Source organism: Microdochium trichocladiopsis (genome assembly GCF_020744255.1).
Source record: "Microdochium trichocladiopsis strain MPI-CAGE-CH-0230 chromosome Unknown B0I36scaffold_5, whole genome shotgun sequence".
Taxonomy (NCBI): Eukaryota; Fungi; Ascomycota; class Sordariomycetes; order Xylariales; family Microdochiaceae; genus Microdochium; species Microdochium trichocladiopsis.
In genome coordinates, this window is record NW_025763548.1 from 2330183 (window position 1) to 2358012 (window position 27830).

Genomic DNA, 27830 nt, shown 5'->3' on the forward strand with positions numbered 1-27830 from the left:
GAGAGACGCAGCCAATGGGCAACTGTCCACCGCGTCCAGCACGCTCGGCACCCGACTGGCTGCGAGTTGTCGAGCGTCCAGAGGTGGCTGCCTTTGCCCCGTCGCTCTTCTGCAGAGTGGTGATGCTACTGCTGATGCTTGGGGAGGAGGAAGTGGTGGTGTCGATATTGACCCAAGGCGGAGGTGGCGAGGAGGACGAGGGTACGCGGCAGGACCGTATGGCGCAGAGGGCATCGCATCCCCAACAATCAATATACGCGTCCACTGAGTGCTGTACAATTACAGTGTCGGCGGGGCGATGCCGATGGCAGACATGGATGTCCGAGGATGGCAACCTGGCCGCGAGGGGCATTGAGAGCGGTGCCTTTGATACCCAGAGTTGGTGTTTGGGACCCCACGGGGAGGGCTCCAGGAGGCTCAAGTCTGGTGGTGGCAGCGGTCGCAGGGCCCCGGCTGCTGCAGGTTGACCGGTATGGGCCTTTGCAGGGCCAGAGGGATTACTAAGGAGTGAGGAACTCGACCAGACGCGGGTGCCTTCCAGGTTCTCAGTCGAGCGCCCCCAGGGTCGCCGTTTCCTCTGCAGATCCTCAAGTCAGGTCACGTATCTGTCCCGTCAATTTTGCGGGGTGCTTAGCCGAAGCTCGCTCCAGCCAGCTCGCTCGCTTCCCTCCGCTCCGCTCCCACGCGCCGCCCCCGCCTCGTCCCGCGACAAGACAACGTCCATCAGCACGCAGTGTGTCCTGCCGCCGCCCTCGCCGTGCTGATGCGCATGAGCCGCAGCCCTCAATTTCTCGGTTCCCTTGGTGCCTGCAGCTTCCACCGCCGTTCCCGGTTTCGTCTGCCCGAGAATGCGCCCGAAATGCCACGCTCGACCTGGTATGACGAGGCAGCTGAGTTATATACTACCGAGCGCTGGACGCCACCCGATCTACGCCATCTCTGTTTAGTGTTTAGTCCACCACGGACAATCAACCACCACTTGGCAGCATTCGCCGTCGATCTGGTCACGACAGAGTCGTCTGCTAGGGCCAAGGCTCGCAATAGAGGTGTCAAGACGGCCCATCATATAGGTGTCGGGCAGTCATATGGCCTTCTGTAACCAGGAGCCTCTCCTCCAGAGTCGGCAACCGATCGCGAGCTGTTCCCCGCAGCAGCCCTCTCGATTGAGCAGGTGGCAGGGCTGTCAACTAGGCGGGGCCCCGTGCAAAGACAAGATGCGGAGAAGCTGCGGCGAGGGCACGCTACGGAGTCCAGCCTGTAGCCTCAACCAATGTCAAGCCATATCGTTTGACAATGTATGGAGCCCTTGCTTGTCTTGTGCCACATCCACCGTTGGCAGTCTGCTTTACGCGGCAGAGCTCGCTCGAGGCACATTGGGCTGAGAAGAAGGATCGAATGCGGCATGGACCGAGTCTCCCGCACTTTGTTCAGCTTCTGGGTCGATACTAACAGCTCCACCAACGCTGTGCTATTTTGTTCGTGGAGACAAACTGTCGATGGATTCGACCCCTGCGGTTCCCACTCTGTGGCCCTGGCAGAGGCGTCGCGAACCGGGCTACCCCTGCACTGGCGGATGCAGTTCTGGATTTTCCTCCATACAGCATGTGCGTGAATTGGGCCCGCGCAGAATTCACGTTCCCCAATCCTGGAGATGCAGCACAGGCAAGAGGCACACCTTAAAAGCGAGCTGCCGCAACAAAAACGCATGTGGTCAGTTGCCAGCACGCAACGACGACCTGGTGGCTCTATCGTGCTGGGTGGGTATCTGCACGTGTCGGTGCTGCGCCTGGGTTTTGGTGACCAGTTCCAGTCACTGGATGTCGTCAGCTTCCTTGTGTGCAAGTCCTGATGTGCAGGACCTGGGCAGACTGCACCAGTCATGTTGCTGCTTGGCCCTTACTCATGCCGCCAAACCCACATAGACAAGACGGACCGTGTCCACAGAGCCAAGCATGCAGCCTACACGACATTCGCCGCCGAACATACTATGTAACTGTTTGAGCCAACCGGTCGATGCTTTTTCGCGCCTCAACAGTCGATGTTCCTGAGTGCTTCTGGGCTCGACTTATCAGACTTTCATATTACGACGTCCCCATGATGGCAACTGGTAGTCCACGCCGTCAACAGTTTCTCACGGGAAAGCAATGGAGGTGGACAGGGCAACCGCTGTCCTTGCAAGGTCAAGACCCTGGCTAGGCTAACGAGCGCAGGCATCCCCCGATATTTACTCACAAATATCGTCCCGGGCCCCAGAAGTGTCTAGTCTCCCGCTTTTGGAACCTGGCACACCGTGTCCGTCACTCTCTCGGGCGCCCAGGCCATCTAGAAGTGAAATACGGGACCGCTAGAGTACCAGCCCACATCGAACGCCCTGTTAACCCGAGCCCGCCTAACCCGTCGGGGTTAATTCTGCGAGAACTGCGTGTTGCCACAACTGCCTGTGTGCAGCTACATGCTCTGCTTCATTGAGCAAAAGGCGAAGTGGGAGTTGGTCGTTGGGTGAAATTGATGGGCGTGCTCAAGGCCGGAGGCTTTCTAAAGACGAGTTCGTCCGATCCTGTTCGTGTCTCGCAACGCTCAGCCCACCACGCGGGTTTCCGGGGCACAATTCGGGACCACACATTTAACGCCAAGAACCCTCTGGCGGCACTGCCTCTGTCACGCATTGCGTTAGCGACTCTGCACCGCACAAGTACAGTATCATGATTTGGTTCGGCGCCACCCTTCTCCTATTTCGGGATACACCGCTGCTGCCAATGATGTCCGCTCGCATCCCCGCCCTGTGACAAGGGCAGGCTGTGTTGCGCGACATGTATGCCACTGCATGGGCATTTGCATCTGCACATGAACTTTTTGCTTTGCAAATGCAGCCAATCTCCATTTGCGGAGCCCCAGGCAGAACGCATTCGTCGGCCCAATTTGTCATGCCATGTGCCCCGGGGCGGAGCTCGCTGTCTTTGTTGCTGCGACGACACGGGAACCGATCGGGAAAGACGATGTGCTTTCTTGGCAGTTGCAAGACACCGAGCCACAGATTGTGAGTGCCTCAAGGGTGCAGAATGTTATTTCAAGATCCTTGCTGTGCAGTTTCAGCGAGATGTCGTCCGATCTTAGCATTGTTTTACTGTGACTCCACCAGAGCACCTGTTGCAACCGCCTTGCTTATGTGCCATCGACTATGGCCATCAACACGCACTACGGCCGGCATCGAGCCGTCCGTGCCGGCACCGATTGCATCAACCCCTGGCGGTCAAACATCTTTGACGCGGAAATCTGTGCGCTGATTTGTTCAATACATGACAGTGTCCAGAACATGCGAAGGGGTTGCCCTAACGGGTCTAGGTTCGGCGTGCCGCAGGTGACATTAAAGGGCGCCGCGGACGATGAGGTGACAATGCTTACCGTTCAGCACAACCCAGATGACCTGCGATCGCGTCTTATGGCTGGTCTTTAAGAGAATATCGGTGCTGGATTATTCTGGCTGTGCACAGTTCGCGCGACAAGTATCGCAACAGATGTGTTCCAAACGAGATGCTTCAACTCCTCGCCTGCGCTTCTGATCGATCTGGGTCCAGCCGATCGAGCGCCGGTGCACCACACGGCCATGTGAAGCAACTCTCATGGGCTTCCGTTGGCTCCCGTGAAGGGGAGGATCGACAAGCAGCATTCGATGCCGGCTCTGCCGAGACTAGGGGTGCTCTGGGCACGATTTAGGGCAATAACAATATCCCGAGACATCCATTTCATTACGAGCCGGTGCCAGTGCCAGTGCCAGCTGACCGTGAGGATCTCTACTCACTAGTCAGTTCGGATGGCCTGAAGAAAGCGCAGCCAGACGTGCCACAGATGTTCGGGACTGCGTTCCCGAAAGTCGAGATCTCGTCGAGCCAACGACCAGTGCCACTGTTAGATAACAGGGTCACTTTCAATCGGAATCGGCATTACCTCGATACAACCATGGCAACCCAGTTTCGTGTGGAAGAGTCCTGGTGCATCGATCTAGGTCTCCTCCAGCATTCTGCGCGCTCACCTGACCCTATCACGTTGACTTCTCGTGCCCGCCGCTATAGACTGCCCAGCATGCTCCCTCCTCGAAGAAGGGCCGAACGGGACGTTGGTCTACAATCAGACTTGCAAGACAAACCATCAGGAATGCAAGGTCATTGTGTGGTGCCACCGCCCGCGAGACTGGATTCTCCTTTGGACTCTGGCATCGGTAGACCGGTGCCTTCACCCTCCAGCTGGAGGATGCCGGACCAGATGCAGAGCCTGGTGGCGACATCATGGCAGCCTCGCGAGAATAGGCGGATGTAGCATTGTACGAGTTGGGCAGACTCCACGCAGCACTGATCATGGTCTCGTCCAACAAGGAATGGCTGGTGCGCGAACCTCCGACTTCGCCGGCACTCTTCCGCCAGCTCTTCACGCGCTTCAGCAGTGTATGCCAAGTCGCAGCATAGTTCAGATGGGTAAGCGACTAGGGAGCCATGGTAGCACCTACTAAACATGAGACGATCGAAATCACTCACTCCACAATAGCGATGTGTAATTCGTATCGCATTACTGATAGCCGGGCCCTGGCAGAGCGGGACGAGCCGTTCATGCTAGTCGCCGGCATTTCTGCCTGGCATGGAAGAATGAGGTGAGCCAGAGCAGATCAGCTTAGGGTCATCAAAACAAACTCTTCGAACACGAAAGCGCCAAGGTTTGACCATGCCGCTATGATGGGCCTATTCTCGCTGCCAGTGTTGACATTTGGGCACTAATCCACACACTTACCACAAACAACTGCGCTCGAAACCCACCCACCTTCTCGTTGAATGGCATCGAATTGGCATAGTATTGAGAGCGTATACAATAGAACTTCTCGTAGAAAGCTACGCCGAGCGTGAAGCTGAACTGCGGGTCTGTTCTTGCGCCAGCTGCGTCATGGCAATGAATGATTCCCTGACAGAGCCAGCCAGATTCAAGGTGCGCCGGGCGATATTGGGGGTGCTGATCTGGCTGGCGACAATCAAGCTGCCATGTCTAGCAAGGAATATATTAGCTCATACCGTTTAAGCAGCACCGTACCTGCTTCTCGCCACTGCCAAGCCGCAGTCATAATTCACATAGAGATTGAGAACGGTGAACACGGGCCGAAGGACTTGGACAGCCTGCCGAGCTATTTTCGTCACGCACACGAAGGAGAGCTCCCGAATGATATCATACCATGTTGGTTGGTTGCCGCGCCCTCGGAAACTACCGAACAGCTTTCTTGCTGATGTATTGTTCCTTGCATCAAAGCACGTCTGTGTCTGTAAGTGTGTGCTCCGCCCTGCATGCAATGACATCTCGCTAAAGGGAGGGGGGGACCACGAGAAAAAACGTGGCTGTTCAGCACTACACTTCATCGGGCAACTTTGTTTCCTCGGGACGGGTCAGCAGCCATGAGCTGCAACGGCTTCCCTCGTCGACGGCGAGTCAGAAGTGCTCCGAGCATGCAACCCCCCCCCCCCCCCAGAAGGAGGGTCCCTGAGTTTTCGGCCTTACAAAATTGCGGGCAGTGGGCTGAAGAGAGAAGTCAGGGCATACATTTCTCCAGGAGCTCATTTGGACTCGGGGGACCTGTCGAGGTGCCCCCTTTAAAGAGAGCCACGTCATGGACAAACAGGCATTGAATCTTTGTGATGATGCACTTTGTTGCCATCCGGCCAAGCCGTGGAACTTTTGGCACAAGGAGGCCACCAAAGGAACCACGACCTCCTAACGGTAACGAAGTCGTCGTGGGCCGCAGCTAAGAAATGCAGAATCCAAGGGCTGTGAGTTGCCCAGTTCCTTGCAGGCGCATGACTCCGGCAGCACATCCCTGCGAAGTCAGCTTTTCACGCAGCGGAAGCATCTCCTCCGTCGGCTCTGACACCTGTTCGGCTCCGAGAATACGATGCCGGCGTGTGGGGGGTGATTCCAAGGGCTGCCAGGGCAAGCCAAGCAAGAAAGTAAGCCAGCAAGCGGAAGGAGCATTTCCATGATCGTGCCTTGTACCTGAGCCCAGGCACGACAGGATCCCCCAGAAAAGGGATCACCCCTTACCTCATGCGTGGCCGCTCGGAAGCAGCGTGGCATGCACGACGTCCTGTATGTACCTCGGTATGTATGTAGCGAATAAATACCTAAAACGCGCCTTGCTCAGCTGAACAAGGACTTTTTTTTTTTGGGGGGGGGGCGAGGAGGCGCAATGACATGCTGGGTTCCGCAATCCTCCTCGAGATGGTTTCCGCGAACCACTTCTGAGGCGGCCGTTTAAGTCGCCAATCGCCCGATGCAGTCACATTTCCCTGCTCGCTTATCGTATGTTCATGTCCGGGAAAAAGCAGCAGGGGAAGAAGGGGTGGGAGGAGGGGTCTGGTCTCTTCCAATACCAGTCCCCAAGATCGTGGAGCTCCCCAGTACCCCGAATGCAATTGTGTTGGATATAGGCACGCCTTTGCTGATGAGTGCGGGCGTGAGGAATCCGTCGGCACCCCCCGTCAGGCGGGAAGAGAGCCTCCGTGTTGGACCGGTGCCGTAGGGGACTTGATCTTGCTACGAACACGTACGTCACCGCTACTCTTCTGGTGAGAACCCTGAAATGAGACGATATCGGCATGGCAAGAACGGTGGCCCGCTGTGGGAACGTGGCGAGAAACCCTACGAACTGCAAGCATACATCGCTATGCTAAGAGGAATGGGGGGGGGGGGGGGGTGGGGAAGTTTCGAGAAGATCTTGTGTGCGACCTTTGTAATGTATCGATCTGCCAGGAGGATTAAAAGAAAACTTCAGACGGATGTCATGGCTAGCATATATTGCAAGCAGGGTTATTGAGATCATCTGAACCCGCGATGTAGCAACCCGCCATGTCAAAGGTTTCAGCTTGTGCTTATTTTCTATGCCCTTAATGCAAGCTGCGACTGCAACCGGAAAGGCCGTCAACGACGAACAGAGGGCTTTGCACAACGTTCTGCGGAAATCAAGTCGATCATAGCCAACCGTGCCTTTGAGTTCCATACATCCAACCCTCGAGCTCTACTGAATGCGTAATGTCCTCAGTTCAGCCCATATCACCCAGGGCCATAAGCAAACCCATGTAGCTGCCTGATATTCGGGCCGACCGGTCCTGAGCTGCACAAGGTGGGTAAAGTAGGGCGTGTGTTGTCAAAAGGCTGACAAGCTCTAGCTGAGCCGAGGCATCCAACGTTTCTGGTGGCATTGCCTCCCGGGGAAAGGTGAGGTGGTGTTCATCACAACGGTCTGCGGAAGTGATCACAGCCGTGACGAGATACATGCCAGTGGAGTAATAACAAAGGTAGCATCCATCACTCAAACTGTGCTGCAAAGCGTGTCGTCCGTGGGGTGCGAGCGTGCCAGTTGGCGCATGGGACACGAACGGTCTAATACGAGTGGCTTGCTATTGGAACAGGCCTCCATGGTGGAGGGCCTGGACCGAGACGACCACCCTGGGGAAGATCTCGTCCGATGACCATGGTCGTGTGTGCCAATCTGCCAGTAAGTTGGGGTATTGAAGATGCTCTGTTACGAGTCACGAGGCTACCCCGCAAAACACCAAGGGGCGGACCAGGTGGAGTGTTTCTGTCTGGTTTGGCAACGCCCGGCTCCGGATTTCCCGTGTTGCGCTTTAATTGGAAATTCCTGCGCTTGCACGGTCGATCTTGTGAAAACTATGACGACTGCGGCGAAAGTTTGCAATAACCTAGCTGACCAGGCAATTCCCGGGTGCGGGCTCAAGACAACAGGAATTAAATGGTTGCGAGACTGGTGATTGAGCCGTATATGGCAGTGGGGTTATACAGTTCCGCCGCCTGTTGTGGCTGGCTGTACATAGGCATCTGTCCCGTTTGGAGGCAATCTTGCCATGATCGGGACATGACGAGATACCAAGTCCGAACTGCCGATGTTGTGCCGAAGAGAAATTACTGTAGATGTGTGGATTGGACGACGCTCAGATGTGGCGGGAGGCTCGTGAGCCAATCTTACATCAATATACCTGAATGGTGACTGCCTGACCTCACCGTGATATTTTTAATGCCCGAGAAGTCTGCTGAGCATGACGTTGACCGATGATTGGAATCGACCAATTTCTTGCCCGGGCTGTTGCGGCTCACTTCACTTGTTGTAAGGCAAACGATGACCCCGAGAAGTTCCAGCGCCGGTAATCGAAGACCCGTGCCGTGCAGAGTGCCCTTAGTCGATCTGCTCTCCATGTCTCCGAATTGCCACAAGACTGTCCACCAGATCCAGACAGGGCGAGCTGTCGGCGGTTCTGAAAACCGGATGACGAGGCAATTTTGCCTTCGACATAGATTGTGCTCAGCACGTTGCAGTGCCTTGGTCATCGTCTGGCGTGTCTAATCTCTAGACCACCGAGCCCTCTTCGCTGTCGTCTTCTTCTCCTTCCGAAGATACATCCCGGGCTTCGTCGCCACACACCACAATATACCAATCTATGCACTCCTCAGCCTGAACCTCGTCACGCAGCGAAGTCAGCCATGACCTGGACTCCTTCTCCGCCCTTGTGGATCCTAGTTGGAGGCCTTCTGCCATGAAGGCAGGCAGGGTCAGCTTTTCTGTTGCAGCAGCCAAGCCCGCGCCACCCTTGAGGCGAAGATCTGGACTCACCCATGGCCCTTGTGCTCTGTGCCTCCTCATAACGCTTCATCTCCGCTGGCACAGACACGGAGCGGTCCACTCGGACAGCATAGTCCGCCACGTAAGCCCATGGAGCGGCAAAAGTCTTGAGGTCGCTTGGGTCGTACTCCTCGAGCAAGATGATATCGGGTAGCGGTGGCGACGATCCTGGCGCTAGAGCTGGCGAGATGGTGTCGTCGACCCTCTCCTCGACCCTGTCGCCTTCTTGTTGCAGACTCGCTGGCAGGGTCGCTGCCTCGGCGCTGGCCGTGAGAGGCTGACGATCTGCCTCGGCGGCCAGCGTGTCAGCCTCTCCATGATCTAGACCGGCGGACAATCCCAGCATGTCGTGAAGGCTCTCGACGATCTGGACCTTGCTGCGGGGGGCAATGATCCAATGAAGGGCGGCATCCTCGAGGTCGTTGCGGGCAATGTGCCGCAGGATGCTCATGCGGTGCCAGCGGAAGCCGTGGCACAGATAGGTGGGCATGGTTGCCGTGCCGAACCCCGCGAGGCTGTAACGACACTGAAGAGCGTTGAAAGCTTGGTGATTTGTGGCCCGTGCTACAACTCACAGGGCTGCTAAGGATACCGACCAGGCGATGCCTCCTAGAAGAGGTCGAGAAAGATGGTGTAGATGGCAGGAATGCTGCTTATGCATCATTGCTTGCATCGCATGAGATGGATGACGGCGATAGGCTGCTGGGGCGTCTCGCCGCAGTCAGGCTGGCACTGTTGAAAACCAATCCGAGCTGCCGCATCAGCGCCAAGCTTCAAACACTCCAGCAAGGCGTGTTTTCCTCGCAGTGAAACATGGTCGTTTTAATGATGATTCGACGATGCCTCCCAATGTCGTTGTCGTGAACATCCAAAGATTGTCTCTCAGCTGGTGGTGAAGACGGCACGCAGCCAGCCTTGCCAGAAGCCGTGCCCCACAAAAGCCACCCAAGCCAGGCGGCGCCCCACCGCCAGCGCCGACTGCGAATTTGGTTCGACGTTCAGCCTCGTCGACTGCCCAGCTATGGTCCTGGAGCACAGAAGAGCAGAAGCGCAGTCGCGATAGCCAGAACCCGGGCCACAGATACCGCAGTCGTCCAGCACAATCTTACATACACGCAGAAAGCTTCCAGACGAGTCTGTTCAAAGTTACCGCGACGTGCGTGACGCGGCGTCCAGCACCCGGCAGACACACTTCACGCCACCAAAACCCGGCACGAGACAGACAGGTACGGAACAATGAGACTCACGGTCGAGCTCCTCCAGAACTCGCCGTCGTGGCTCAATGCGCTCAAGGAGCGCGAGCTAGACCTCCGAGGTACGTTGGAAAAGAACAGATGCTACACGCTCCTGATCTAGGATTCCTCCAGAAGTGCAGAGTTGATAGCAAGCCCTCTCCGGTGCCGGCGCCCGAATTTCACAGGACATCGCATTACCACCATTGAAAACTTGGGTGTCGCAGGCGTAAGTCCTTTTCCCCCTCTTTGTCGCGAGAGACGCTTTCTGGAGGCTGAGAATTGACAATGCCACGCGCCACAGCCCCAAGACGCCATAGATTTTGTCGACAATGACATCCAGGTGCTCGGCAACCTCCCACTGTCGCCGCGGATAAAGAGCCTGCTCCTCGCACGGAATCGCGTCACCACTATACAGCCCACGATAGCCAACTCGATCCCGAACCTTACAAACCTCCAGCTCGAGTCAAACAACCTCAGAGAACTGGCAGACCTTGACCCGTTAGGGTCATTGCCATTTCTGACACACCTGGTGTTGAAGGACAACCCGGTGACGAAGAAAGAGGTACGTGGCTGAGCGGAGTCCGCAGTTTCTGTACAAGATATGGCTGGCACAAGATGAATCATGCTGACCATGGCGTCGTTGCGCAGCATTACCGGTACTGGGTCCTCTGGCGGTGTCCCTCTGTGCGATTCCTTGACTACCAGAAGGTCAAGGACGCCGAGCGGCAGCAGGCGCGCGAGCTATTCGGCGAATCGGCAGACACGCCGACCGAGCTCGCTTCCAAGATCATGGGTGTCCGGTCAAAAGCGTTTGACAGCAGTTCCTCTGCCATGGCCAACGGCGGCTCATCTGGGTCGACAACCAGTCTGCCAACCCGCATGTCGCGCATCAAGCTCACCGACAAGGAGAAGAAGAGGCTACAGGATATGATCAAGAACGCCACAAGCCTGGATGAGATCACGAGGCTCGAGACGATGATTAGGGAGGGCAGAATACCCGCCGGCGTGCAGATTGCCGGGGATGAAATGGAGGAGTAGGCATCCGAACTCGGCTCGAGTTGTGGCCGCTCTCTTCAGGATCCATATCAACTGAATGATTTGAGAGTCTTGAGATCTAAAATCGCCATAACAAAGTGGAATGCCATGCTCCATGTCCTGATTGCGTCGGTGACTCGTACCCATGTAACATCAAATTCGTTCAAGTGATGAGCAAACCTGTTTATCCACTGACCGTAATCGGCTTCAACAATTCATGACCATTTCTACGAACAGCCCAGCAGGTTCTCTTACCCAACTTCCCTTCAAACTCGCAGCACAATGCATTCCCGATACGACCACGAAAGCAAAGACTAGCATGTCCAACCTCTCCGCTCAACCACTCATAGACACATCATCATCCCGCCCACGCATCGCCTCACTCCGCAGCTGATCGTCTGGCCCGTCCTGCTCGTCATGGCTTGGCGGCGGCCTCGCACCAGGAACACCTCCTGAGAGCAGCTCCGCGACATTGGGGCCGATATTGCTTGACCTCTTGCCCGCCTTGTGTTTCTTGTGGCTGCTGCCGTTACCGCTAGTTGGCGCCGATGTGGCCTGAGGCTCATCCTCTGCCCCTGCCCCAGATGGGCTGGCCACGGCGCTGGCACTGGCGCTTCCTTCGCCATTCAGCTTGGCCCGTGTGGCAGCAGCCTGGGACTTGATCTGCTTGTACGGGACCGTCTTGGGCACCATGTCTGAGAGGAACTCCAGGTTGTCCTTGTGTGAGACGGCATTGGCTGGTAGGTTCAAGTTAGTGTCGAAATTGCCCCGCGGATTAAAAGAATGCCACGGCGGCCCTTCGCGCTGGGTACTTACCAATGTCCTTGTACTGGATGTTCTTCCGCGGTTTGCGATCCAGCTTGGCCATATTCAGGCCTTCTTCGGCCAGGTATTGTACAAACATCTCCTACAAGTCCAAGATCAGTCGTATACTCTCGTAAACCAGAATGATCCAAATAAGCCCACAATGGGCTCTCAGGATTCGCTCAGCCAGAGAAAGCCGGCTTTAGCTTTGTTGCACGTATTACTTACAGTGGCAAGCGTGATGACGAAAGCGGCATTGTTCGAGCACATGTTGATGTCTTGGTCTTGGGCGATGATCTTCTTCACCCTTGACACTTTTGAAAGGTAGCAATAGGTCAGAATCGTCACTGCCATGGTTGCGTAACTAAACGACCACACTTACAGGGCAATTGTGCTTGGCCGGTGACCTCCTGACGAGGTGGGATAGCGGTAGTGTTGTACGGCATGGTGACACAGTGCTGAGCTTTAAGCTGTGGAACTCGTGAATAAAAAGAGTCGCTTGGTAGTTTACTCTTGTGAGTGATGCTTTGGGCAGTCCTTGTGCGGCAGACGGAGTTGAATCCAGCGAAGTTGGGATCTGCTGATGCCGAGGATGAAAGCCGTGGCGGAGGGGGTATGGCGTGTGTGCGACGAAAGTTGTGATCCCCTTCCGAGGCGCAGGCTGCTAGGACGAACTTTTGAATTCAGGCCAGGGTATCGTGGTGTGATGTGCGAAAGAGTGTCGGGGCCTTGAAGATGTGCTCGCAAAGGACGTCGATGGCTTCAAGGAGGCACTGGGGAGACGCGTGAAACCGTGGCTCACGCGCGGCAGTCCCGTACAGTGGCCTGCATCCACTGTACCGCCTAAAACGGCTGGAGGGTGGCACCCAAAGCAGGGCACATAGCGCCGAAAGCTTGGTGGCACCAGGCGTGCAGGGCTACCTCTCGAGTCGCATTGGATGCCGTCCCTGCTGTGGAGATCTTGGCGAACTGCCTCAGGACCCCGTCGACCAGGATCGTCCTCAATCGGCAGCTCTTCCCCAACCTAATCGTGGATAGAGTGGTTGGTCTTACGTACTTACTTGAAGCTCGATCTTCTGTCACATCTCGAACTGCCTCGACCCTGCGACAATCAGCCCTCGAAAGGCAGCTCCCGCCCACAAGACACGTCTCGGCACGTTGAGCTTCACGGACTTTGGGGGAGATCTATCGTCGCACCCTTTTCGCATCGCACAGGCTCGGGTGTGCCGCCCACCACCGGACATGACGAGGCGATGAATTCGAGAACGAGCTCCTACTCGCCGGCCTCACGACCGCAGCCTTTCCAGCGGCCCTCTGTCAGCTCCCGTCTCTCCTTTGCCGTCTCGACTGCAGAGCGGGGCGAGGGCGCTCCCCTTCCCGAGGAGCAGCGCATCGAGGAGGAGATTGCCGAGATCAAGAGATATGAGGTAAGGATGACTCGTCAGCAGTAGCTAGGACATTATCAAGGCGGCTGGTTGTTGGCGCTCCGGTACCATTCGGACATATTTGAGGTTCTGCGCTGACTTGAAACATCGCCTTGCAGGACTTTACGACAATAGGTGAATAACGTCCCCGAGTAACCCGGCGCACACGATCGCTCTTACTAAGACAACCTCACAGACTGGGTGCAGGATGCCGCGCAGGAACAACAACGTCGCAAGGCGCGGCGACAGAGGCTGGCTGGTCTGGCCTACTCCGGCCAGGTCACTTGGAGGCTGAAGCTATGGGAAGCATATGATGCCGCCCAGGGCTGGGTTGTCGTCACCTTGGTCGGTGCCGCGATCGGCCTTAATGCCGCGATTCTCAGCGTGATCACGGAATGGCTCTCGGACATCAAGACCGGGTACTGCTCGACTGGCTTCTATCTCAACGAGAAGTTCTGCTGCTGGGGAGAAGACAATGGGTGCGACGACTGGAAGCACTGGACAGGTTTCGGGCCGTTCAACTACTTCATCTACATCATTTTCGCGGTATGTGTACTCCTAATGGTTGTCGAAACGACGGCTGATGATCGCCGCTTCCAGACTCTCTTTGCCTTTACGGCCGCTACTCTGGTCAGATCGATAGCACCATATGCTGCCGGCTCTGGAATATCCGAGATCAAATGCATCATTGCTGGATTTGTCATGAAAGGCTTCCTCGGATTCTGGACCCTGCTCATCAAATCAGTCGCGCTGCCGTTGACGATAGCTTCCGGGCTGTCCGTTGGAAAAGAAGGCCCCAGTGTACACTATGCTGTATGTACAGGGCATGTCATTTCACGATTCTTCGAAAAATACCGGAGAAACGCGTCAAAGTCGAGAGAGATCCTCAGCGCAGCAGCAGCAACTGGTGTTGCCGTCGCATTCGGCAGTCCAATTGGAGGTGTGCTCTTCTCCCTTGAGGAGATGTGCAATTACTTTCCACTGAAGACTATGTGGCGCAGCTACTTCTGCGCCCTGGTTGGTACGGCCGTCCTGGCGGCCATGAATCCCTTCCGGACAGGGCAGCTTGTCATGTTCTCGGTCAAGTACGATAGGACATGGCACTTTTTCGAAGTTGTCTTCTACATCGTCATTGGCATCTTTGGCGGACTCTACGGCGCTTTCATGATCAAGTGGAACTTGCGTGTCCAGTCCTTCAGGAAGAAGTACTTGGGACAGTACGCCATCTTGGAAGCTACACTCCTCGCCTTTGGCACAGCCGTCATCTGTTACCACAACGCCTTCTTGCGCATTGATATGACCGAGAGTATGGAGATTTTGTTCTTGGAATGCGAGGGGGCAGAGGACTATCATGGACTTTGCGACGCAAACAAGCGCTGGTGGAATGTCCTGTCTTTGGTCATGGCAACAGTCATCAGGATGTTTCTCGTCATCATATCGTATGGCTGCAAGGTGCCAGCGGGCATTTTCGTGCCTTCTATGGCCATCGGCGCCTCGTTCGGACGAACAGTTGGCATCATTGTGCAAGCCATCTACGACGCCAACCCACAAAGCTCATTCTTTGCCGCCTGTCCACCCGACGGGCCATGCATCACGCCCGGCACCTATGCTTTCCTTGGAGCCGCCGCGGCACTCAGTGGTATCATGCACATCACTATTTCGGTCGTTGTCATCATGTTCGAGCTAACGGGCGCGCTCACGTACATTCTGCCTACCATGATCGTGGTTGGTGTTACAAAGGCTGTCTCTGAGCTGTTCGGCAGAGGCGGCATCGCGGACCGCATGATCTGGTTCAACGGTTTTCCTTTCTTGGACAACAAGGAGGAGCACAATTTTGGTGTGCCAGTCTCGACCGTCATGACCCCTGATCCGGTCGTGATTCCTGTCCATGGCATGTCCTTGCGAGCGCTGGAGGCGCTCTTGCAACGGCCCGAATACCAGGGCTTCCCCATCGTTGAGGACGAGGTCAGACGTGTCCTCGTTGGGTACATTGGACGGACGGAGTTGCGATATGCCATCGACCGTCTGAGACGTGAGCGATCAAACATCATCAGTCCTGACGCGAGATGCTTCTTCACCCCGCCGGCCGTGACGGTGAACATGACCGTCCCGCTCACACCGACAGTGACGGACATGGGCACCTCGGCCGCGACGATCGACCTTGGGCGATACGTCGACGCGACGCCCATTACCGTGCATCCGCGCCTCGCGCTGGAGACGGTGATGGAGGTGTTCCAGAAACTCGGGCCTCGCGTGGTCCTGATTGAGCACCACGGCAAGCTCATGGGTCTTGTCACTGTCAAGGATTGCCTGAAGTACCAGTTCAAGGTGGAAGCTGGCGAGCACCCCAAGGATGGGCACGAAGGGCACGAGCAGGCGTGGCAGCTACTCAATGCTGCTGCGGGGTGGTTCTCGGATAAGATCTCTGGCGCAACAGGCGGGCGGATCCGGCTGAACAGCTCGAGCATCGACGAGTTCACACCAATGAATGGTGGACAGATTCTCGATGGGGATGAGGACGTGGGCGATGACGGGGTTGAACTGGAGAGCCGGCGATGACATGTGAGGCACAGTGTAACAGGCCCGATTCGGATGAGATAGAAGCAAGCTCGAATGTTTCTGGTACTACTGCTAGCTGTCTGAACCCTTGGATGAACTCAGTGCGTAATTGCTCCAACAGACTGGCTGAGAGCATTGATAACCACCTGGAATGCGAGCTTTGGAATGAAAACGATGAAGAGCCCAAGTTTAGCCATCATGACTCGATATCATCTTGTCCTCAGCGGGCAGCCGCTGGCAATCAAGGCGCTATGCCGTGGACCAGGCCCGCCGCCAGCATGACTCCAGGGAGGGTCCGCCGCCTGTGGCCAATGGGTGTAGCGGATCTTGAGTTAGTGCGCTGCTGGGCCTTCTTCCCACCTCGCCACCCAGGGACGCTGACAGCTACTATGGTAGCAGGGCATTTAGCAAGGTCACGATGGCATCAGAGATGTCCGAATCATCGCTGTACGGAGAGGATTGAGATGATTCCCTTCGCGGCCCCAACATCTCTGATGGGGTGATGTCTCGGGCAAGCGTTGGGCGGCAAACCTAAACGTAAAACCCTCGACCCTCCAAGTCCAGAGACGCAGCACATGCAGGAGGGCCGGAAACTCTGGGCTAACGCAGGGACCTGTGCATTGTTCGTCAGCCCCCCATCACAGCAACGAGATCTCCCTGCAGATCCCACCACCACCGCTCCAGACCCTACCGCGCCTGTAGTCTAGAGCTTGGCGCTAAGTCTGTAAGGTTGTTCAACGTTGGGAGGGGCGGAGGCCGACCTGCAACAAACCTGCTCATCGAGCGCGCGGCCCAAGCCTGCCCAGCCTTGCCCAGAAACCCTGTTCACCCACGCTCAGAGAAGTCCTAGGGCGTTGTCACAGGCTGTGTTTCTCTGCACAGCCCGTCTGTCAGCAGCCAGTTCCAGGGCGGCTGGGCCCAGCAGTCTCCCCTCCTCAAGCTAGGCTGTGGTGCTGAAACCCGCACCTGCATCCTTCCACGCAAGCGGCCCGCCCGCCTCCGCCTCGCTCGTCAGCCAGGCCCTGTTTTCTCGCCGCTGGGCAGCCTGTCAGAGCACATTGATGCGTCAGCCTTGTGCTTGTGTCTAAAGAGCATCGGGGCCTCATACGCACACACACACACACGCACACACAATGTCGCCTTCCCCATCCTCCACTTCCTCTTCTGGTCCTGATAAAGCCCTGCCGTCTCCTGCCCCCATGCCGCCAAGAGACCTGGCAGCAGAAGATACACCTAGCACAACAGGTGCCAGCAGCAACCCAGGCGGTCTGCGGCAGCGCCCTGTTACGGCCAAAAACAAGCAGCACGGCGACGTTCGCACCAGCAGCACTCCCAAGTCGTCTTTGCGAGACTCGCAGGATCTAAAGCAGGCAGTCCCGAGCGGTGACACTGGCAGCGGCGAGGCGGCCATGTCGTTCACCAAGCGCAACCAGTGGGTCGTGTTTGCCGTGGCCAGCGGTGCCTGTGCTGCGTTCAATGGCGTGTTTGCCAAGTTGTGAGTTTCTTGTTGAACCCTCCTTCCATTATATTTCAATTCCAGGACCTAGATGAGCATGGTGGGATGCTGCGCTGCCCGATCATGATTGTCGACTTCTATGCACTCCGGCAATGGCCAATCGAGAAAGTCCTTCCCGGCACTGACACTGTGGCTTGATGTAGGACCACCAATGACTTGACAACCACCATTGCCAAGGGTATATCCCGCCTCTTTGGGATGCCCGAGGGCCATGTCTACATAGAGCTCGTCGTGCGCGTGGTAAGTATCATACACTACGGGGGACTACCACAAGGAATCGGCAGTCTTACATAAGCGTCTTACAGATATTCTTCAGTCTGAATCTAGTCTTCAACGGCGTGGTAAGTTCCAGTCCACCCCATTAGATTTGTCCTTGCATTTTTGGCACTGCCTAGATTCTACATTCTCAGATACCCCCCCAGCTAGATACTACACGAGGCACAAAGCTGACTCTCTGTATAGATGTGGACGCTCTTCACCCAGGCTCTAGCCAAGGGAAACTCAACAACGCAAGTCTCCATCATGAATACCTCCACAAACTTCATGATCACAGCGCTCCTGGGCTTCATCATCTTCTCAGAGTCCCTGCCCCCCTTGTGGTGGCTGGGCGCCGCGATGCTCGTGGCTGGCAACGTCATCATCGGGCGCAAGGACTCTTCTGGCAGTGCCGACGAAGCAGAGGAGGTAGATGGCGCTGGAGCCGAAGGAGGAGGCGTGCTTGGTGCTGGTGCTGGTCTTGCTGCTGCCGATGCACTTGGGGAGTATCGCGACGATGACACGGATGTTTACCGCGACGATCTGGAGACCGGGCGGCAGTCGGACGATGTAGACGAGGATGTGGCGCTTATCGGCGATCTTTGACGCTGTATTGCTGATATACATAGACATGATACCCATGGATCCAAGAAGCATGCCAGTCGGTTGCAATATTCACAAAGCAGGCACTTGTCATTGCATGAGGATACTTGAATGAACGAATGGATGGAGGTGTAGTGGGAATTCAGCAATGAAATGTTATTGAATCATTCATCGAGCCACTGTCTAGGCCGTCCGTTGTTCTGGTGGCAGACAACTGATGCTATTTAAAAGGAGATCTCCTGAATGTGAACGCCAATTACGCCTTTTCGTCTCCCTACGCGGAGAGACTCTTTGTATCATTCCCCAAGAACGCCGAATTGTGTTTGGTTATCGAAGTCTTCCAATCTGTGTTGCTCATTTACAACATGAAGCAGCAAATAACAGCTGGTGCTCTGGTAGCACGTGAGCAATTGGTAGCAGTGGCCAGCCACATATACAGTTGCCAGTGGTCTTGGCAGGTTACTGATCGCAATGGTAGGTTGCTCATCGAAAGCGCACCCGACACTAGTGTCCCGTATTTCGCGCTCGCGGATGGTATCGGTTCGTGGGGCACCTTGTCGAGCCCAATCGTGGCATCGCGCCAACACGAACAGCACGTCGGGTCTGCCCGTCGGGCTTGTATTCTGTCTATGCGTTCGCGCCCTGAGGCTTGGCCGTGCAAGACACAATCTTGACCTTGTCCGCCGACACGACCTGGCTGCCGTTCTCCATCTTGAACGTGACGTTCTTGAGCTGGAAGGTCCAGACCTCGTCGCAGAAGCGGTACGTGTCGAGGCTGCCCTTAAAGGTGAGGCGCGAGCGAACCTTCTCCTGCAGGACCTCGGTGATGGCGCGGTCAAAGTTGGCCAGGATCTTCATCGCAAGCTGCGGGTCGATGCGGTTCTCGGTAATCAGGTCATCGAGGGTGTCTGTCAGAGCGGTGCCTACACTATATGAAAGGGAAAAGGGATCGCGCGAGCTGTGGTTAGCCACCTTGTTCCTTTCTGAGTTGTGATTGTGCGCTTTGGGATCACGAGTCTGGAGGGCAGACAGCTGTATGTGTGCGAGTGTAGATGACGACGTGTATTATGGAGGAGTATCTATGTACCTGCTACGACGGTAGAGCTCGTAGAAATTCTGCGCGCCAGTCGCCATCTTGAAGGCTTTTTCTTGTCTTCGATGAGGTGGAAGCTGGGCGTGCGCGGGGCTCGTTGCGTGGTAGGGTGGGCGGGTGGAAAGTGGCGATGATGATTGAGGTTTGGCTGATTATATAGTGCCGATGGAAGGAGCTGGAGATGTGCTGGTTGAGGGATGACTCAGCACGCCCATCGCCGTGGCTGCGAGAGTGGATACCAAGTACTAGCCAGCCAATCAGGCAGCAATTCTCGCCGAGTGGCACCCTTTTAAGTCCAGCCACCAAAGTCACGTTATCTCGCGTCGATAGCACAGGCTGAGTCGCGTCGCGTATGGTGGGTATGAGATCATTGACTTTGCGGCTAGCTCAACTGAATGAGGCTTCGACTTGGTCAATTTGCTTCTTTCACCGGGCGGATGTGAGTGGACGGTGAATGCGGCAACTCTCGAGCCATGGCACGAACCTCGTCTTCAAGGGCTTCCTCTCGTCCAATATCAAATACTGCTTCCACTGCACCGTCGTCACCACCAGAAGCAGATACCCCAAAACCGTCCATAATGGCAGTGGGGTCTACCGTCACCGAGCAGCAGATGCTCACGGAGGAGAAGAAAGCAAAGGCAGAAAACACCCGAGTCGAGGCCAACCGTCTTGCACAAGCCCGAAAGCGCAAGCGGAAGCATAACCTCACACCGCACGAAAAGGCACAAAAGGCCAAAGAGCTCGATGAATTGCTCCGCAAAAGCAAGATCTTTAGTGACATCCTGACCCAAAAGACCAAGGCATTGGGACGTGTCGGCAGGGACTTTGACAACAAGGCTCTTGCAGACGCGGGTCTAGAGTTGAAACAGCAGCCCAAGATCATGAAGAACGGGACCATGCGAGACTACCAGCTTGAAGGGCTTACATGGATGTACGAGATCTGTTTGCAAGGGATGAGCGGAATCCTCGCAGATGAGATGGGCTTAGGTAAGAACTGGGATCAGATCACATAGACTCCTGGGCGGTGCTTAACACATCAATAGGCAAGACAATCCAAGTTATCTCCCTCATTGCGCTACTCCGGGAGCAGGAGCAATATTACGGTCCCCATCTTGTCATTGCCCCGTTGAGCACACTCTCAAATTGGCAAGACGAGTTCCACAAGTGGACCCCAGAGATCCCATTTGTCTTATATCATGGCACCCCCGATGAGCGGCAAGCTCTCTTCAAGAACAAAATCATGCGGAACTATCAAAAGGGACGCCCAAGTGAGAGATTCCCAGTCGTCTGCACAAGTTATGAGATGGTCTTGCGCGACCATGCCAATTTGATGAAAATCGACTGGGCCTTTATAGTTGTGGTGAGTCGACGATTTCCCTTGGAAGTCGGTGGAGCTTGAACACTAATGATTCCGCAGGATGAGGGCCACAGGATGAAGAACGCAGATGCAAAGCTCTTCAGGACGCTCCAGCAGTTCAAATCGGCAACCCGCCTGTTGATCACCGGCACTCCGCTCCAGAACAACCTCAAAGAGCTCTGGTCGCTACTCCACTTCCTCATGCCCGACACTTTCATGGACTGGGAAGCATTCGAGGTGTGGTTCGACTTTAGCGATTTGCAGGATGAACAAGGCACGGAGCAGTTCATCGAGGACAAGGAGAGCCAAGATCTAGTCTCGAAAATCCACAAGGTCTTGCAACCTTTGCTGTTGAGAAGGATAAAAGCCGACGTTGCACACTGGCTCCCGAAGAAGCGGGAGTATGTGCTCTTTGCGCCCATGACGAAGGAGCAGACCGACCTGTACAACGTCATCAACGACAAGAACACGGACACCAGAAGCTATCTAGAGAACAAGGTAGTCGAGCGACTCACAGAGACTGCCAACACGCCGCAAGGGTCACGAAAGTCCAGCCGGCAGTCATCACGAGCGCCCAGTATCGCGGCCAAAGAGAAGGCAGCTTCTACCCCCGAAAATGCCTTCGCGAGGATGATGAGCAAGAGCAGAGGCCCCGTGCCCAAAATCGAGCACGGGAAAATGCCGGCCACGCCGGCCCGAAGCTCGTCAAAGCGCAAAACCTCGCCCGGCAGCGAGGCCTCCGCCCCGAAAAGCACAAAATCGAGCCGGCAGTCTACACCAGCTACCAGCTCACGAGCTCGTGGACGGTCACGCAAGACAAGGGTCTCTTATGCAACGAAGGATGATTCGGACGACGATCAATTGGACGATGACGAATTTGAAGCAAAGCTTGCCAAGCAGTTAGAAGCAAATGATGACGATACTGATTCCATGGACGATAGAGACGATGAGGAGCTGGAGAGAGCGGCAACTCTCGACCTTGCGAGTAAGTCGACGGCAATGATCAGTCGTGATAAGACGCTTTGAACTAACTTTGGGGGGTTCGCAGAACAACAAATCGCAGACAAGAAGCTGGGCAACCCTCTGATGCAGCTGCGTCTCGTGTGCAACAGCCCGCACAACTTCTACAACCCGTGGACATATGACACGACGATCCCCGTGGACGAGAGCATTGTCAACTCGGCCGGCAAGATGCTCCTTCTGGACCGGCTCTTGCCCGAGCTGTTCGCGCGCGGCCACAAGGTCCTGATCTTCTCGCAGTTCAAGACACAGCTCGACATCCTGCACGACTACTGTTCCGAGCTGCGGCGCTGGAACGTGTGCCGCATCGACGGCAGCGTGGCCCAGGACGACCGGCGGCAGCAGATCAAGGACTTCAACGAGGACCCGGAGTTCAAGATATTCCTGCTGTCGACGAGAGCAGGTGGGCAGGGCATCAACCTTGCCAGTGCCGACACGGTCATTTTGTTCGACAGGTAAGCGAATCACCTTCATCATTTTCCTCACCATTTCCCTCCCGCATTCCCACGCCGTGCGGGGTGTCCAGAAAAGAAGTGAGAGAGCGAAAGCTAACTCCTCGTGAAAAATTACTCTCTACGCAGCGACTGGAACCCACAGCAAGACCTACAAGCCCAGGACCGGTGCCACCGCATCGGCCAGACCCGGCCCGTCATCATCTACCGCCTCGCCACAAAGGGCACCGTGGAGGAAGCGCTCCTCCTCAGCGCCGACGCGAAGCGCCGCCTCGAGAAGCTCGTCATCAAGAAGGGCGGCTTCCGTACCATGGGCCAGAAACTCAACGGCAACAACGATGACAATGGCGACGGCGAAGGCGGGCTTGACAAGGAGACGCTGAAGGCGCTGCTGCTGAAGGATGGGGAACTGTACAAGCACTCTGGCGGCGACCGCGTGCTGAGCGACGAGGACATTGAGGTGCTGTGTGACCGGAGCGATGATGCGTACGAGCGCGCGGCCAAGGGCGCGGGCAATGCCGCGGGATTCCAGGTCGTCGAGACTGCGGCGGACGGGATCAAGCAGATGAACGGGGAGTAGATAAAAACGGACAAGTGAAAGCGGGTTCGACCCTGGTCTTCTATAATTTGAAGATCAACACGAGAGCAGACTTTGTCTGGATATCAAGACACCAGCTGGGGAAGCCCACGTCTGGTTATCGACTCAGGGACATCATCAAGTCATGTTTGTAGAGAAAGTTGACGTAGCGAGAGCCCTTTTGCCAGCGTTTTACATTGACTCTTTTGGTTCAAATGCGACATCCTCACGAGCTCTATCTCTATGGAAACAAGTGTAACAAGCGGGTCTCGCAAAATACAACTTTCAGAGAGGGGATATCCCCGGCTGCGGCTGGCTGCACATTCCTCTCCTTCCAAGGCACGCTTGGTTTCGTCTCAGCTCTAGTTCCATGAAATCCGATGCCGCCCTTCATGTCTCCTCTCCACCGTGAAATGCCCCAAAAGCTAGCATCATTTTGGGAAGCTCGCTATTCCTTGTCCCCGACGTAAAACTTGTCCAGTTACCGCCGAGGGAGGACGTATGCTCCATGATGGCAGGCAACTTGGTGGAATGAAGGGATAGCTTCTCGTGTCCAGGTAGCCCGTGGACACGGATATATTGGCCAGCCTATTGAATGTCCAGAAAGGAGCGCGCGCTCCCCATGCATGACATGCTGTTGGACGAATAGTGGCCATTCTTGAGACGAAATTTACAAAGCTGGCCAGCCCATGCGATTGCGGTCAAAACGACGATACTTGTTGGGAAAGGGCCCCTTCGAGCCATGGCAAGCACTGGGAATCCTCTCGTGGTCTTCTTCTCTAGCTGGTGGCGCGTGCTTGAAGGAGCATTGGCGAGTGATTGTAAGGCATTTCAGGCTACGCCATATCAACGTCAAGAATTTGCTACCATCCGTTGACCAAGACGTACACGTCCATTAGCATGCCAGGAGAAGACGCGGACTGTCCTGCGCCGCGGCGTGGCTAGGCCGGGCCGTGCTTGCTTGCCCAATCGCTCTGTGCGACAATATGGAATCGAGTCCTACACGGCCAGAACCTCCTAAAAGGCAACACTGTCGGCACGTTGTCGACCTCGTACACCAATTGGCCGGTACTGGGCGCCCTGGCTTTGGAAAAGGGGCGGTGTCGCGGTCTGCCCGGGTCGGGATTGGATCTCTGCTTATCGAGAGCGTGCCCGGGAGCCCGTCCTTCTTCTGCACGAGGTAGAGCCGGCTCTCGAATGTACGGCCATTCGCCAGCCTCTAGCTCCTAACCCAGCGAAGCGGTTGTCCGTCCGGATATTTGGCGGTGCTGGACCTTCCAAGACGATTCGTGTCAGGCCGGGGCATCCCCACGGAACCGAGCATGCGAGTTCATGACGTCCTCCCTATCCCTCATCCAAAATCATTGGAAGTCCATCTCGTCCTCGCTGTCATCGCCACCGCCGTCCCGGGCCCGCTCCTCCTCCTCCTCGCGGCGGGTCGCCTCGGCACTGGCGCCGAGCTTCCTCACGCCCTCGACCACGCCGCCCACGAATCCGCGGGCCTCGCTGAGCTCCATGGCCCCGACGCCGCGCAGGGGCACCACGCCGTCGCCGGCCTGCAGCTGCGCCGTGGAGCCACGCATCTTGGCGGCGCGGACCTCCTGCAGGTCGCGCAGCAGGGTGCGCACCTCGGCCGCGCTGGGGATGTCGTCGGCCGCGTGGGCTAGCAAGGTCTCGCTGACCTCGAGCCAGTGGTAGGGGAGGTGGCCGTAGGGCGCGTCGGCGGTGCAGGACGGTAGGAACGGGGGTGAGAGGAGCAGGTCGCCGGGCTTGTGGTGGTGGTCGGTAGTAGTGTTGCCGCTCGTGCGGCCGAAGGGCCTTGCGCCTCCGCGGCCGTCGGAGCGCATTGGCGGTGGAGGTGGTGGGGAGAAGGCCGCGGGTTCGATTGTCGTTTCGTAGTTGACAATGTCTTGTAAAGACGCTGGATGTAGCCATGGCGGAGGCACGATGTTGGCTCGGCGCTGCTTCTTGAGAAGAAGGGCGAGCCAGAGAGGTATGTGTGCGCGGTGCGGGGGTCGGAGGGCCGGAGTCTCGCCCTGGAAAGATTGGTCTACGTGTCAGTCATTATGACTTGTGGCGAAATGCAAAGTGTTACCAGGACCTCGGACTGACACTGAGGAGATCTATGGGCTCGAGTCTTTGACGTGGCACCACGGTCACGAGCTCCATCTCGCAGACGAAGGCGACCTCGGCTGGCACGAGGCCTGGCGGCAGTGGCAAGGCCATCGCTTGCTTGCAAAAGATGGCAGATAATACTGTGGCCTGGGAACGTTTTGTTGGCCACGAGGAAGCACCGCGCAACACTCGCGAGCGTGGGAAGAGCACACGAAGCTCTTGTGGCAGGTGCTGTTGAAAAAAGTGCTGGAGTTGGGGACGCGACGTGGGGTAGTTGCTCCAGACGCTTCAAGGGACGCGCGACAAAGCACAGGGCGGCGTGGAGCAGTTGTCCGGGCGGGGCGTACGGCGGACGAAAGCTCCAACTGTTGCAAAACCCAAATGGAGGTGTGAAATTAATAGAATGACGCCGGTCACGATAGTGGATCTGTACCGTTTAGATAGGAATCTACTCGTTTCAAGCATTTGAGGGTTTTGGTGATGCACTTAAGCAGTCCCACCTGCACCTGCACCTGCACCTGCCTGCATAACACAAACAACAACGCGTAAGTACCACACCATTTCTTTTCGGCCACAATTCCTTCAAACCACGTTGCGCGCAGCTGCAATTAGGTGCATTCGACTCAGAATTGAATTCTGAACACAATGATACAAGAATCATCAATTTTGAACGACTTTTGAAGCTATCGCGACCTTGCACATTCCTGTCGCGAACAGCTCATTCCCACCTCACATCCGCCCCACCTGCCTCCCGAGCTCAACTTTTTCCTTTCCAAAATGTTCCGTTCATATCGTACTGATACAACTTGTTTCAAGCAGATCTCGTACGCAGAAGTTGTTTGTTAAACATCCAAGCCTATACCACTCGATTCCGTACAAATCAATTCGATTCGATTTAACATGGCTCGCGCAAAGAAGGCTCCCGTCCCCCCTGCCCGGTCGCCCACGCCTCCAGCTCCTGCCGGCCGAACCAACTCGGTTCGAACCGGTTCGGCTCGTATCGGATCCACTGGCTACTGGTTCACCGGTACCCCGGAGGGCGACCCTTTCAATGCAGATCAGCTCAATTCGATCGGAATCGGATCGTTTACTCTGGGTGGTCAGAAGCTGGATGAAGCCTACAAAACCAATCCGAACATGACCAAAAAGGAATTCGATCAGACTCGAATCGCCTTGGAAAAGATTCTTGCGAGCAACTCCAAGCTTGGAAAGAATCTTTTGGTCCAGAATTCAGTCCTTGCACGTCCCATTCAGCTTGTTCACGGCTTGAACCAGATCGATCCGACTCGATCCAATCAGCTCACTGCCGCTGCAGCATACGTCAGCTGTGCCCCGGAGAATTCTACCATCTGCCGCCAGTGCGCCAGTGCGAGTGCTTCCGGTCCGTTTCGAATGTGCATCAAGGTGGATTCGGACTTCAATGCAGCTTGTTTCAACTGCCAGTACTCTGGTTCTGCCAACCACTGCTCGTTCTGTAAGTAATCAACCTGATTCCATTCGTTCCAGCATCGACCATTTTACTTATATAAATTAGACTCTGGTACCAAGGGTAAAGGCAAGGCAGCGGCAACCGAGTCGGATCCAATCGAATCGATTCTGAACAGCCTTGAAGACTACAAGGCTGGCACTCTCGAGGCTCTGATCAATTCGATTCAGGAGGAATTGGATTCCCGCGCCGACGGTACTCCTGCCGGCAAGAAGCGTAAGCACTAATCCAGCTCGAATCGGCCCGAATCGATTCGATACGACACGTAACGTCTTAGAGCGGGCAATTTCGACAATTCAGCTGGTTTCGACTTGTTTCAAGGCATTTAGCATGGAGTAAAGGGTATATGCATTGATTCCCCGCGGTAATACCCAGGAACGACAGCTTGCGAATGGTTTCAGATCGATTTGATATGATCCAACTCGGTATTATATGATTAGTTATAGATCAATAGCAATATAGTGCGATTTAATTCAAAACAATTCGATTTGATAACGTAATCCACGGGTGAGCGGGTCACACGGGTGAACGGGTCACTTTACTGCAATTTAATTGAGGTTCACTTCCTTCTCCTTTTTCTCCACCTCCAATCATGGGACGACAATCAATTGAAAGTGATTTGGTTCTAGCGTTAAATGCGCTCCAATCCGACCCAAAATTAAGCGTACGAAAGGCTGCGCAGATCTATAATGTATCTCGTACGACACTCCAGCAACGATACCACGGCCGAGCTGCGAAACACGACACCCGACCACCCTGCCAGAAATTAACCTCATACGAAGAGGAGAGTATCGTACGATACGTACTCGACCTAGATTCGCGATCGTTTCCACCGCGATTAGGTGGTGTTCGAGAAATGGCGGATCGACTCCTCCGCGTACGCGACGCGCCACGCGTCGGAACGAACTGGGCCTCGAACTTCGTACGACGACGACCTGAGCTCCGTACGCGTTTTAATCGAAGAATCGATTACCAGAGGGTCCTTTGCGAAGATCCGGACGCGTATCACGCGTGGTTTACGCTCGTACGAAACATAATCGCGAAATACGGGATCCACGATGACGATATCTATAACTTCGACGAAACAGGCTTCGCGATGGGCAAAATCTCCGCCGAAACTGTCGTTACGACCTCCGATCGACGCGGGAGGCCAAGAGCCGTACAACAAGGGAATCAGGAATGGGTTACAGTAATCCAGGGCATCGCGTCGTACGGCTATTCAATCCCGCCATATATCATCTTCGCCGGGAAGGTCCACCTCGACTCCTGGACCGCGAATAGCCCCCTACCGTCCGACTGGGTAATCGCGCTTTCAGAAAACGGTTGGACGACGAACGAGAGAGGCCTAGAATGGGTAAAACACTTCGATTTCCATACAAAGAGTCGTACGAAGGGTACCTACCGCCTCCTCATCCTCGACGGCCACGAGAGCCACCATTCCGTCGATTTCGAGCTCTACTGTAAAGAACAGAATATTGTTACCCTCTGTATGCCTGCTCATTCGTCGCATAAGCTCCAGCCTCTCGATGTTGGGTGTTTTGGACCTCTGAAACGGGCGTACGGTAAAGAAATTGAAGGTCTAATGCGGGCGCACGTAGCCCACGTTTCAAAGGAGGACTTCCTCCCAGCCTTTT

At 55.7% G+C, this 27830-nt stretch overlaps 10 protein-coding genes across 10 annotated transcripts; 5 read left to right on the plus strand and 5 right to left on the minus strand.

Moving 5' to 3' along the window:
• Window positions 1-3791: 3791 nt before the first annotated feature.
• On the minus strand, window positions 3792-5104 carry B0I36DRAFT_349381 (uncharacterized protein; the record flags this gene model as incomplete). Its single annotated transcript, XM_046156787.1, has 5 exons — window positions 3792-3903; window positions 3946-4064; window positions 4235-4477; window positions 4780-4922; window positions 5074-5104. 5 exons carry the CDS (start codon window positions 5102-5104, stop codon window positions 3792-3794), a joined length of 648 nt encoding a protein of 215 aa, XP_046012968.1.
• A 3288-nt stretch (window positions 5105-8392) lies between these two features.
• Window positions 8393-9155, minus strand: B0I36DRAFT_243941 (uncharacterized protein; the record flags this gene model as incomplete). Its single annotated transcript, XM_046150018.1, has 2 exons — window positions 8393-8574; window positions 8657-9155. 2 exons carry the CDS (start codon window positions 9153-9155, stop codon window positions 8393-8395), a joined length of 681 nt encoding a protein of 226 aa, XP_046012969.1.
• Window positions 9156-9599: 444 nt separating this feature from the next.
• On the plus strand, window positions 9600-11051 carry B0I36DRAFT_323599 (leucine-rich repeat-domain-containing protein). The gene is made up of 4 exons (XM_046153997.1): window positions 9600-9980; window positions 10086-10126; window positions 10202-10462; window positions 10549-11051. Exons 1-4 carry the CDS (start codon window positions 9902-9904, stop codon window positions 10936-10938), a joined length of 771 nt encoding a protein of 256 aa, XP_046012970.1. The 5' UTR covers window positions 9600-9901; the 3' UTR covers window positions 10939-11051.
• On the minus strand, window positions 11052-12557 carry B0I36DRAFT_323602 (histone-fold-containing protein). The gene is made up of 4 exons (XM_046153998.1): window positions 12122-12557; window positions 11968-12053; window positions 11752-11842; window positions 11052-11672 (listed from the first exon to the last, which is right to left on the minus strand). Exons 1-4 carry the CDS (start codon window positions 12183-12185, stop codon window positions 11272-11274), a joined length of 642 nt encoding a protein of 213 aa, XP_046012971.1. The 5' UTR covers window positions 12186-12557; the 3' UTR covers window positions 11052-11271.
• Window positions 12558-12751: 194 nt separating this feature from the next.
• Window positions 12752-16003, plus strand: B0I36DRAFT_289299 (chloride channel). The gene is made up of 4 exons (XM_046151671.1): window positions 12752-13166; window positions 13283-13298; window positions 13360-13709; window positions 13764-16003. The coding sequence occupies exons 1-4, from the start codon at window positions 12993-12995 to the stop codon at window positions 15720-15722; spliced, it is 2499 nt and encodes an 832-aa protein (XP_046012972.1). The 5' UTR covers window positions 12752-12992; the 3' UTR covers window positions 15723-16003.
• Window positions 16004-16152: 149 nt separating this feature from the next.
• Window positions 16153-18099, plus strand: B0I36DRAFT_374271 (uncharacterized protein; the record flags this gene model as incomplete). The annotated part of the gene is made up of 5 exons (XM_046160259.1): window positions 16153-16169; window positions 17050-17217; window positions 17382-17478; window positions 17544-17579; window positions 17701-18099. The coding sequence occupies 5 exons, from the start codon at window positions 16153-16155 to the stop codon at window positions 18097-18099; spliced, it is 717 nt and encodes a 238-aa protein (XP_046012973.1).
• A 624-nt stretch (window positions 18100-18723) lies between these two features.
• Window positions 18724-19230, minus strand: B0I36DRAFT_349387 (transcription initiation factor TFIIA, small subunit; the record flags this gene model as incomplete). Its single annotated transcript, XM_046156788.1, has 2 exons — window positions 18724-19024; window positions 19184-19230. 2 exons carry the CDS (start codon window positions 19228-19230, stop codon window positions 18724-18726), a joined length of 348 nt encoding a protein of 115 aa, XP_046012974.1.
• Window positions 19231-19767: 537 nt separating this feature from the next.
• On the plus strand, window positions 19768-22598 carry B0I36DRAFT_349388 (SNF2 family DNA-dependent ATPase; the record flags this gene model as incomplete). Its single annotated transcript, XM_046156789.1, has 5 exons — window positions 19768-20176; window positions 20233-20549; window positions 20607-21531; window positions 21595-22021; window positions 22148-22598. The coding sequence occupies 5 exons, from the start codon at window positions 19768-19770 to the stop codon at window positions 22596-22598; spliced, it is 2529 nt and encodes an 842-aa protein (XP_046012975.1).
• Window positions 22599-23956: 1358 nt separating this feature from the next.
• On the minus strand, window positions 23957-24821 carry B0I36DRAFT_242379 (DNA replication complex GINS protein PSF2; the record flags this gene model as incomplete). The annotated part of the gene is made up of 2 exons (XM_046149905.1): window positions 23957-24631; window positions 24708-24821. The coding sequence occupies 2 exons, from the start codon at window positions 24819-24821 to the stop codon at window positions 23957-23959; spliced, it is 789 nt and encodes a 262-aa protein (XP_046012976.1).
• A 716-nt stretch (window positions 24822-25537) lies between these two features.
• Window positions 25538-26675, plus strand: B0I36DRAFT_323615 (uncharacterized protein). The gene is made up of 3 exons (XM_046153999.1): window positions 25538-25638; window positions 25666-26184; window positions 26245-26675. The coding sequence occupies exons 1-3, from the start codon at window positions 25611-25613 to the stop codon at window positions 26421-26423; spliced, it is 726 nt and encodes a 241-aa protein (XP_046012977.1). The 5' UTR covers window positions 25538-25610; the 3' UTR covers window positions 26424-26675.
• Window positions 26676-27830: the final 1155 nt, after the last annotated feature.